The following is a 12,210-nucleotide window of genomic DNA, read 5'->3' as shown; positions in this document are numbered from 1 at the left end:
ATAATTTAGCTAATCTGTGACCATAAAAGAAAAAAGTACAGCATGGAAATGATGGTTCACCAGTTTAAAGCCAGGTCAGCGAGCATTAACTGCTTAACTATAAACTAACTGCTTAAGTGCACATTTCTATGGTTTTTACAATGCATGACAAGCTACTAAATCAACAGAAGACATGTCACAGCACAAGCCCTGACACAGAAACCCTTCTGTCATCTTATAACCTACTTATACTGAAGCTTGGACTCTCACATCGCTGCATGCCAACACTTTACAGCCGCTACATCTCTTTTTATTACCTTTTTCTTTTCTTTAATCTCCAAGGCTAAATTAAAACTCTCTTTATAGCTACTCAGAACACATTCCATCAGATGAGGTATCAGGTCTGACAACGAACCAGGGTAGTTGATTATTAACCAGTTTCTGGGTTGGTTCATGGACTGAAAACGGAGAGCTGCCCTTGTTTATTCTTGATTTATAGCAATGTAATTATTTATCTTCACTAAGTGAACACAGCTTCCATTTTTCTGACAGATTTTAAGAGCTCTCTCATAAAAAAAACAAGCACACAAGGTAAAAATCTTGGCATCTGGACATGCTCTCTGCTGGAGGAGAGTATCTGAGTCAGAGGTCTTTCATGGTGAAATAGGGTGCAGCCGGTCACCAAAGAGAAGCTGCAGATGAAAATTAAAGTTAAGTATGAGATTGTTGGTCATCTCACACTCAATCTGATAAGGGTCAGTAGCATTGTTTCATACCATGAGAGGCACACAGTAGAAAGCTTTATTTCTGGGTTCTGCTGAACAGAAAGGCATGTGCAAACATGTGTGTGCATGTGAGAGAGTGAAGACAGCTGAGTGAAGAACTGTAATAGAGAATAAAGGTTAATTACCCAGCACTGTAAGTTCAGCTATTTCACTTTCGCGTTCTCCAACCATATTTGTGCCGACACACACATACTTCCCAGCGTCGCTCTTGCGGGCGTTTGTGATCATCAGCTTTCCTCCACGTATCTGAGAGAATAGAAGAGGAGGTGAGAGGCTAAACATGGAGGCAAAAGCAGCATTATTAGTATCTGAAAACTCAGTTGACACAAAGAAAACAAAAAAAACAGCATAGCTAAAACACTTCAAAGCTGTCTGGATTGTGATAAATAATGAGCAACCAGTATACTGACACACATTAAGGCTACTCCACAGTGTTTTTATACTCTATATTTCTATTCTTGCCATTTTGTATAGTTGCCAGTTCTCCTTAAGGGGAGGCTGAGCCAAAGAACACTTCAAATCTAACCCAACAGCAACTCCCCGAGGTAACACCTGAGGCACTGCAGGATGGGTAAGCACTCTTCCAGCCATCTCAAAGAGCTTGAGGACAGTTTTGTCTATTTATTCTGTTTGGAAGGTTTAAAAAAAAAAAAAGAGACTTCTTGGATTTTCTCCAAGCGACAGCAAGCAAACCCACACCGAAGCAGATGTAAACGCAACATACTCCCGACAGTAAATGTGTGCTTGTCCAGGTGAATGTCATGTCTGTTATTTCCCAGGGCTTTGATTACAGGCCAGAGGAGATGCTTTGTTCTCAGGCAGTCAGAAAGGCAACTTTGGCCCCAGCACAGGCCCCTGAGCCCCGCTCTCAGCTGACAACCATGCCAGTCAGTGCAGAAACAGACAATAGCGTGGTGCACCGGTGATCTCTGTGCCTTGATGGAGCTTAAGGTTTTAAATGCACAAATCAGCCTTCAAGACCAGCACAACCTCCTGCAAGCATGTAACAGATATCCTCATTAGAGAGCCACTGACAGAGAACTTGACACACAATATTGCAGAAGTCTGCCCTACCCTTGACAACCACGTTAAGCCATGTATGTACACACACAAACTATCATTTCTCAGTTCATGTACATCCCAGCACTTTAAATGCTGATACAACACGTTTTAATCACATTTTTTTAAAGGGTAACCAGATATAAAGGACAACTTTGGACTGACGACACATTCTTCTGGTTCACAAGGATTCTTCCACCCTTCACTCTGTTTAAAATGCATGCTAAAGCAGGAGGCAGAAGGAGCTGAAGAGGCTGTGCAAGTCGGGCTTATTCAGGGCACCCTGTGGTGCTGGAGGGGTTTGAAGTATCATTATGTTACTGTTTGTTTGAGAAAAGGCTTAACAGCTAAAACACTGTGACACTCACAAAGGCCCAAGGTCAGGGCAGACCATGCAGCAGAGAAAGGGGGGGGGGGGGGGGGTGTACTGTTGCTTCCAAAGGGCTTCGACATGAGGATCCACTTAGGGCCTTGTCCAGTGTGTCCATATTCTTACTGCTGTGTGTATGTTGTAGTTTCCCACTCTCCCCTGGCATATTTGGAGTGCCAGAGCAGCAGGGAATCTGAGAGCTGGCTAACGTAAATGGCTACAGCAGTGGTTTCTCTTTTTCTCTGCATGCATATCCTCTCAACAAAACACAGTATGGCACAGTGGCGGCTAAAAGCCCCCGACAATCTGACCATTATTCCTGCATTACAGAGAGATGGCTCTATCCCGTTCCCTTTTGTCTCATGTCATTTGGCATAGCTGATAATGTAAAACCCCCTCATTCACCACCATCTCTGTCAGTATTCACACAGCAGTTCATTTTCCAAGCTGATAATTAGCCTCAACTACTGCACAAAAGGTAGACAACGTGCTCTATTTGAGCTGTTTCTGATGATAAGCTCGTCGCAGACATTGGTGCACGCTAAAATACTAGCATTTTTCCATTTCCTGTTTGCTTTTTCTTCTCCATTTGTTCCAAAAAGACCAGTTGGCTAAAGTTGGGAGGAACACGGGGAGGTACTGCGAGCGGCAAAGAAGCATTATAAGCTTACAGAACAACCTCACTTCTCATAGCTTTCATAGCTCTGTGGGAAACCTTGAAAACCTGCCCCACATGAAGTCATAAATATATCTGACATGGCACGCAGCATGTCATTGCCGTTTATGCGCAGCTAACCGAAACAAAGAGAAATATGGAGGCGCTCCCCCCGATAGCTCTTCCTTTAAGGGAATTTCAGTCAAGTCTTTCTGTCCTGTAAAACGTCTCATCCTGGTGCAAAGAGAAAATCCCCACTGCAGGTGGTTTGGGACTTTGGTCTGATCAACAGAGATCACCAAGGAGACTGCACGTTTCAGCATGTTGCATGGGAGGAGGACTGAACTGAAGCAAACATTACAATGCAGGCTGGCGGGTGGGGGTGGGGGGGGGGGGGTGGGGGGGGCTTTAACGATCTCAGCTGTTCATCACATTAAAAAAAAAAAAAAAAAAAAAAAAAAAAAAAAAAAAAGTCAACCTCTGTGTCCTTCTCTGTGGTCCTATATTCACTCAGCAAATTTACTGTAACATAAACAAACTCTGGACATCGTCCCATGATTGTCCCAATGCTGTTAACGTGGGGACACCATTCAGACTCGCATCTGTCAACACGACCGATTGCACATATTCAGATGGTCATAAACGACGTCTAGCATGAATTTTTAAGTGGTCATTTGGGAACACTCAGTCTGTGAGGTTTTTTTGCTTGACAGGAAGTTTACAGTGAGCTACAGCAGCTGTTCTGACCCTGTTTTCAGTTCCACAGAAGACCCCACACCGCCGCCGGCCACAATGACGCAACTCTGAAGCGTTTAGTCTGTGGTATAGCAACAGTATTCACAAAGTTTACTCAAGCATTACATTCACAAAACTGAAAAATAGGAAGCGTGTGTTTATAGTTAATAGTATTCATGAGCAAGGACGTGTGTGTGTGTGTGTGTGTGTGTGCGTGTGCGTGTGAGACAGAGAGCTATGCATAACAAAGATGAAACAAGGCTGCTTTATCTTCAAAGTACTTCACTTTTACATTTGAAAGTTGCAGTTTGACACTTTTTGGGCGATGAACAACACTGAAAGGAAAGAAGACGGAGTAGATTTATGATGCTCTTTTATTTTACAGAAGATCAAATATCCAACTTAAATTCTTTTGATGTCTGTGTAACACAAGAGACACAATAAATTCATTCGCTTGACAAGAGTTCACTGTGGCGAAATGTTTTTTTATGCTTATCACGACTGTCTTGACTGCTGACTAAACTCCGGGATAGTTACTGTATGATCTAATTCTCTTAAACTAGATTATTTGCTCGTTTCGTTTAATTATGCCCTTCAGCAGCCAAACACAGACTCTTTTCTTCCGCGCTGTAGTTTAGAAAAAAAAAAACAACAAGCAAATAGCTGTGCTGTTGGGGATTTTAAACAGCAATCACGCCTGTGTGTCCAACCTAAACTGTCATTCACTGTGTAAATGACAGTTACTGCAACAGTGACAAATGACTGTTATGATGGACTGAACAATGAAAATGCATTGTGCACATATTCCAGCCCTAAGAAGCAGTGCAGATTAAAACATCCTCATTTTTATCTTACTCTTTAACTAGGTAAGATGTGATTTTTTTTTTTTTTTTTTTAACTGTACTGCTTTGACCCCGTCTCTTGCCCAAAGGCTGCTGGAATAGGCTGCAGCTCCGCCGCAACCCTTATTCAGATTAAGCAGGTTCAGAAAATGAATGAATGAATGTACTGCTTTAGTCAGTATAATCTCAGCATGGGAAAGCACATCCAAATTCAAAAACTAACAATGTGCAGCCAAGACGGTGCTACAAACTCTCCAGAAAATGTCTGATCCAAACCCACTGCTCCAACTACTTCCTCATTTCCTCCTTGCATAAGCCAAGCCAGCGCATTTACATCCCTGAAACCCATGTGCACATCTGGATTATCAAATCACAAAAAAAAAAATGGCCTGTTTTAAGAAAACTACAAATACATGCTTGGTTGAAGCAAGAATTATACAACTGAGATGTTTAGTAAGCGAACGACACTGCATCGACTGCTGCTGTTGTGCTGGCTGTGCTTTTGTTGTAGTTAAAGCTGGATTTAAATCAAATGTAGATAGCTGCTTAGATTTTCTTCGGCCGCTGCTGCTGCTGAGCACAACTTTCTTTTGATTCTGGTCAGCTCATTTCTCCTCCTGAGAGATGCTCCTCCTGGTTGATCTCATCAGCACACCATCCATAATCAATGCACTGCTGCTGACTAATGAAGCAAGACTAACTAACCACAGTTATTAAAGGCTGTAGACAACAAAGAGGTGGGGGGGTGTTCTGGGTTTGAAATTAGCTATATGCACATAACAATCCAAACAAAACAATCGCTCAATAAAGTGGTGGAAACAAACTCGATGTGAATCACTGCGTCATATAACGGACACAGTGATCCGCATCATCGTTGTTCCCAAAGGCATCAGCAGATTTAGGGTCAGCAATATACTGTGGAATACTTACAGTGATCCTCTCATCTCTGTCATCAATATTTACGCCATCTTTTTTCCATGATATGGTGGGTTCTGGGTGTCCACGAGGAGGCTGGCACTCCAGGACTGCCGGCTCCCCCGCTGCCACAATCACATCTGCCGGGTTTTGTCTGAAGTCATCACGTAGAACTGAAGAAAACAGAGAAGAGAGGAATGATTGACAAAATGTCAGCTTGCCCTAGTTTGGGAAAAAGTACAGCATGGATTTAAAAAGTAAAAGACTGTGCAGTTAAAAAAAAAGAAAAGGAAAAGAAAGCATAGTTTCCACAGCAGATTGTGGCAGTTGCTGTGTTTCAACATACAACATAAGTTCTGCAGAGTTGACAACATATGGCACGTCACTGCTAATGTTCCGCTTGTGATATTTATAAAGATATAAAAAGCTATATATACTACAGGGTGTGTAGACATCTATGCATTTACTTAACTTCTTTTCCCTTTACCACTGCAGCCAGTACACTTCACAACAGCAGTGATGAACACATACTGGTGATCATCAGCATTTTTAATAACATGACCTTCCTCTCCGTTGACTGAACCACACAGACCTATGAATGGTATAACTGCAAACACACACACACATACACACATTCACTATGTGTTCCTTATCACCTCTCCATCATCACTTCTTCATCTCTCCAACACTACATTTACATCCCCTGTACTCGTGCTCCTGTTCTGCTCGACATGGTTGGAAATCAACATTAGATCTAATCTGCCATCCCTGTCTTTGTATAGACAGAATATGAGTCTTATTTGCATAGATTTTCCCAGCTGTAAGTGCTTTAAGAAAAAGAAAAAAAAAAAAAAAAAAAGATGACACCGTCTTGGGTTTTTTATTAAGATACGAGAGGTCTGCAGCCTCCTGATCTCAGATCCATTTCATTGCTACAAATCTGATGCTGAATAGATTAAAAATGATGAACTGAGCCAGTCTGATGCCCATTTGGGGGCATGGATGTAATATTACAAAATCTACTACACCTGAAGTAATCAGTCTACCTGCCTCATCAGAATATCATATTAATATCACAGCAAGACAGATCAAAGCAGATCCACTTTGAGGGCAGAAGAACAGCATATCAATGAACTCTACATCTGCAGTCTTAAAGATAAACTGCACGTTTATTCAATGCACAGAAATGAAAAAAGCTGCAAGCTTCCTTATGCAGATACTATCCCAGTAATCACTGTTCCAGCTTTAATGCACATTTATATAAAACATGAAAACAGTGCATGTATTCTGAAAAATCAGGCTGCACAAATAAAGACCAGTGTGCATGGTGTGCATGCAGTCCTGCTTCCTTCCATTAATAAAAGAGGATTTAACTTGTATGCTTGCAAGTTATTTTGTGTGTTTTGCTGTTATAAACAAGCTTTTGCTGTCCACTGTCTCACGGTTCTCAGCTTGCTCCTCAGTCACTGATCAAAGTTAGGTTCACCAAAGGACCCCTCATCTACTGACAGTTTACAAATTCCTGAGTAAACCCTTAAAGCACTTAATGAGTCCATCCCATTTCCAGATACGGCTTGCTGCTTCTTGTAGCAGAGACTATTCCATCTGAGGTGAGCTGCGATCCATCCACAGTTCTTCGCTGTTAATCACACTTGCACAGCTAAATGATCAGAAGATGATTTGTTAAGAATTTAAGCCTCATATTTGCTGTTGGCACTGCTGAAGAAGCCTGGACAGTGCATCCACAAATCTATTAGCAGAGCTCTTTAAAGAGATGAAAAAGCAGTTTGAAGTGTTCGTTTGCTTCACTCTCTCTGATGCGTCTCACCCTCGGCAGTGCAGCTGTGTGGTGACTTCATTTTTTTTTTACAGTTAACAACACATGGAGTCATTCAGGAACAAGAAAAGTAAACACCAAACATCCGATCCATTAGAGCACAAACTCCATGTGAAGAAACACGTTATTTCCATCAGCAAAGCCATTCCGTTCTGAAGAGGATTACTGCAAGTCTGCCTTTAGTATGAAAAAAGTAAAGTGTGCGGGCTAATACAGAGTCATATAAACGTATGGCTGAGTGAGCTCAGAAACTTTAATAGTGACATTAGCCGTGCACCGTCTCCTCTCAGTGGGGTCTCCATCTCCCCCGCTGACCTCACTGTAACTCTTTCAGCCAACATTTACATGCATCCATCTCTCCGGACAGTAAAAAGGGGAATGTGGAAGGAAGTGAAAGATGGAGGGGGGGAATGCTGTATCGACTTGTTGAAGGCCTGAGGGAGAGCTGGCATCGTTCAATGTTTACACCAACAGCGCAGTGACCTCTATGCCTCCTCGTCGGCACTCGCTCCCCCACCTCACTGCCCTCTCCTCCTCCTCCAAACCAACACCTCTTTGTTATAAACACAGCTGAGTGCAGCGCAGCAGACAGCCCTGAACATCTGCGTAGTGGAAAACAAATTCCTCTGGGATGGAGGCAGCGCGAGCGAGGAGGAGACAGAGGCAGCCAGACAGTCTGTCAGACACACAGACTGGCCCAGAACTGGATGGGGTACTAAGCCCCAACTCTTTTGCCAGAAGCCCTGACAGACCCAGAGCTGTGGCAGAATTCGTTGCCTCCTCGTTGCCCCCTCCCCCCCCCCACCCCTAAACTAGGCAGCTAGCAAAGCTCCTTCCTGCATGCACACAGCACACCGCCCTGCTCCGTCTCACTCTTACCGTTCTGGGACCATGATTTGGAAAAGAAAAATGCTCTCACACCGAGTGCTGTCCTGAAAGTGTGTAAGTGTGTGGTGTGGTCTGTATCTGTGTTTGGGATAATGAGCCTACTCTACCATTCTGTCTCTCTAGTGAGCCTGCAGCTGTCCCCCAGCAGATAATATTTCCTGGGCTATTAACATGGAGGCCAAACTCAATATATGTGTGTGTGTGTGTGTGTATTAGTGTGTATACAGAGATTTTCAGTTTCTAGCTTAATATGTGGAAATGGGCCAAAGTCACAGGTCCCAGCATGAAGACGCTGCTTTGTCCATTCTGGCTTTGCTCAAATATGCTGATGATGGGATGGAACGGGGTGGATATCCGGCCCTGGACAGATATCAATACGCTTTGTCAAGGTAAAGTGATCCGCTCTGCAGTGCAGTTCCCCTTTTCTGTGGTGTCAGAACAAAACACTGTCATCTCATGTTCCTGACATGCCTTTCTGCAAGACATCCTGATAACCACATTTATTAAAGCAGGGGTTTAGATCTAAAGCATCAAAAATCTATTTCAGCCGTGCTCCACTTTACTGTGATACAAATTGCTCCCAAGGTCCACAGTAGCAGAACCGGAGCTGCGCTGACACCAACGCAATTAGCTGCCATCATTTCTTGAATTCAAACCTTCCTTAAAGGTCAGCTGAGATGGCTGTTCTCGACTCTGAAAACTCCCAGGTTCATCACCCGCACAAGCTGTCCTGTGTTCACACACACACACACACACACACACACACACACACACACACACACACACACACACACAGACACATATGTGCATGCAGTCTTTTCTCCAGGAAACTGAAAACAGATGTTTAAATGTCAAATTAAAATGAGATTCCCGTGCTGCCCCTCCAACATTAATGAAAATGAAGACTTAATGCCACACACAAGTCTGGGTGGGAAGATCAGATGAGCTTTGTTCTGAGGAAATTAAACCAAGTAAAACAAGCTCCCCGCAAATCTTTGGAAGGATACAAAAACAGACCCAACAGGGAATTAACGGTTTATCAGAAGGCACATGGAGTCAATCCTGCAAAGACAAAGCATGGGTCTCGCCTTTGGCTTTGGATTTTTCCTTGAAACAGGATGGTCACGACTAACCCCACGAGCAAAGCATAATGTATAATGAGACAAGCAAAAGGAAATAAAAAAAAGGGGGGAATGATTCTGTATTTTTTTCATCCTGGTCTCCTGAAGGTAGTCTAAGTTCAACTTTATTTGCTTCACAAGCTGCAACACTGTCATATCTTAAGACTTAAGATATGAGATGCGGTTAAATGCACAACACGGTGAGCAGCACTGAAAACATCAAACCAACCTGCAGCTTCAGAGGTTCATCACTTTAAAACTTCAATTACGCTGCACATGCTCTGCTGTTCGCTTTGTCTGGCACAGCTGTATTCTACACTACCGACACATCTGTGATTATATATAATAAAATGAACAAACAAAAAGATGAAAACATGGAAATCTAATCACATTCATTGTGTCTAAAACTCATTAATGCTGCTTTCTGTGTAATTCTGTAGCAGAGAAATCCCCTGACCCTTCATGCGCAGTGGTTATGCCTCAGGAAAAGCCTGCCCTGTTCACAGTGCAGACATACTGCACACCTCCTTCCTGATGCTCTCCACCTTGCCTCTAGCTCTGGTCCATGAGACGAACACCTTTCATTCTCAACTCCAGCCTTTCTTTTTGTCTTGAAATTTCTCTCCCTCCTTTCAGCATGTGACCTCTTTATATCACCCCTTTCTGAGCTCAAACACGGTGAGCAGCTCACGGCCTTATAGTGATGGCACGTCAACCCGCTGCACCCCCACTGCAGGTGGATTATTTGCTAGAGGCGTGTGTAACAGCGTGTGTGTCTGTTTGCACCGTATAAATCTGTAGTTTTGCTGGCGGGTGTGAAGCTATAACAGTACCCTGGAAACACACAACTTTCCTCATAACTCTCATTCCCTTAAGCCCCCCCTCTCCCGACCCCACTGCCAGAGAGAAGAGATTGAACCCTCAAAATTTCTCTCTTTCTCTCAGTCTGGCTTTGAGCTTGTGCCCTAATGTCCACCCCTGCACATACCCAATCCTCTCCAGCTATCCAGCAGCATGCGAGCCGCACCGAGCGTATCCATAATGCTGTCTGAGATAGAGGAGTAAGGCCATTAACCTCACAGCTTTGTAGTCATACACAAACCTAGATATAAAACTGACAAGGAGAGATAATAATAATAATTGTGTACTTTGTCATTAAGCCATTACATGTTCTAAACTTCTAAATATGCTGTTTTTGCGGGATTTCACTTAAAGATTTCTAATTTATGTCCAAATTTCTATATTGTTAAATCATGTTGAAAAAAATGGCTCTCTAGACAACCATGACATTTCATATGGGGTCACATCTGCAGTCTCGCATCAGTTTAAAATGCCTGACAGCCTAAGTGCCTGCTTGACCACAAGAACTCTGGTGGACACCCGTAAATATGTCAACAGGAACAGACACTATTACCCCACTGGCTTTTAGGGTTTGCACCTGCATGACCTAAATGCAATGAGGTCATCATCCAGCCTCAAGTGCACTGTTACTGAACAGGCAGGATGCCCCAGTTAAACTCCACTAAGAGAGCCTGCGAATGGAACAAAAACATGTCAGACACGTGCACTTGAGCATGCTTACGGAGCTAGCCGCACTTGAAGCATAATCTTACAGAAATTTGTAAAATGAGCATGACCTATTTCACACTGCATCATATGCCAGTGGTGCATGCGATGTTAAATTATGTGCTGACACCACAAATCCAATGGGACGGAAAGTCAATTAGCAGCTTTTTCACGGTGGACACACAGCTTTACTCGCTATGGTGGAGACAATATGTCACAGAGGCTCGTTTGGAGTGTAAAAACTGCACTGAATAAAGAAACTTGTGGTTTTGGTGATCAGATGGGGACTAGTGTTGATCAGTGGCGTGTGTTAGCTCAACAGATACTACGCCATGTAGGCGAGGGAATCAGGCAGGCCCTGCTCACAGGGGTACGCCTATGAGGGCATTTATACCTCAACTCAACTTTATCTATGAAGCCCTTTAAAACAACCAAAGTTGGGACAAAGTGCTGGACATTAGCCAAAACAACCAGAGTGTAAAACAATTAAGCTAGCTAAAGCTAGCTTGAGCTAGCTCTGTATGCACACCACACTGTGCCAAGTGTTTACAGCTTAAACCTGGCACTATCAGGCAGGACAGACCTAAAAATGGCGCAGAAGGGGACATGTCCGTGTTTGTCTGTACTTGTTTAGTTTCTTTATGTTTTGCTTTACACACAGAGCTCATTTTTATTCATATCTGACAGAAATTACACTTTTTCATTAAGAAACACTGGTATTTCCCAACACACATACAAGCACACGCCACACTATAAAGGAAAGTCTGCCCCACAGCGGCCCAGACAGAGAGGCCATTGAGTGCCTGTGTTTGTTTAAATGGTCATAACTCTTCTCGTCAGGCCTGAAGAGAGAGATGGTGTTTGGCGAACATGGTGAAAGGCATGGAGGGCAGTGGGGAGGCAGGTTTATGTGAGTGACTGAGTGAGTGAGTGACTTGGCACCTCATAGTTCAATAAACAGTGCTTGTTTGATTGGAGAGCCGTATGAGCACAAGTTGGGCTAAAATAAAGAGTGTGTCAAGTGCTGGAGTTACACAGGCAGGAATGTTGAAGAAGAAGAAGGGGGGGGAAAAAAAGACCTCAGGAAGTACTCCGTCTTTCTTTTGGAACAAAATATGTTACAAGGGAAAAATACAAATCCTATAAAACCCAGATAGGAACACCCGGCAACAGAATGCAAACTGTGTAATAACATCTGCATGGAATTATCACATTTAATTTAATGACTGAAAAACACTGACGAGCCATTTGTGGATTTGTGAGCTTCTGACAGATCTACCCACACGATCTGATAACATATGAAAGTGATTTAACTCTCTTCTGATTCTCAGGGAGAGCCTGTTACCTGCTGTAGGAACACAGCCTTGAATACTGTAGTGACTAAGTGCTCTGTTTAAAGTGCAGTTTTCTAGCTACATGCAGGCAGAGTTTAAAAAAATAAATTCCACATTTAAAGAT

The 12,210-nt window shown here is 43.1% G+C and overlaps 1 protein-coding gene across 1 annotated transcript in view; it reads right to left on the bottom strand.

Moving 5' to 3' along the window:
• The window catches only part of robo1 (roundabout, axon guidance receptor, homolog 1), a 125,951-nt gene that overhangs the window by 38,717 nt on the left and 75,024 nt on the right, over nucleotides 1-12,210 (bottom strand). The window contains exons 3-4 of the mRNA XM_079246683.1: nucleotides 5,356-5,513; nucleotides 890-1,010 (exon numbers count right to left, since the gene is read on the bottom strand). Coding sequence (XP_079102809.1) covers nucleotides 890-1,010; nucleotides 5,356-5,513 — 279 coding nt within the window. The remainder of the gene's footprint in view (nucleotides 1-889; nucleotides 1,011-5,355; nucleotides 5,514-12,210) is intronic.

The sequence above is a fragment of the Telmatherina bonti genome (assembly GCF_933228915.1).
Source record: "Telmatherina bonti genome assembly, chromosome: 9".
Taxonomy (NCBI): domain Eukaryota; kingdom Metazoa; phylum Chordata; class Actinopteri; order Atheriniformes; family Telmatherinidae; genus Telmatherina; species Telmatherina bonti.
Note: the sequence above shows the minus strand (reverse complement) of the source record. Positions and strands in the feature narration are given on the sequence as shown.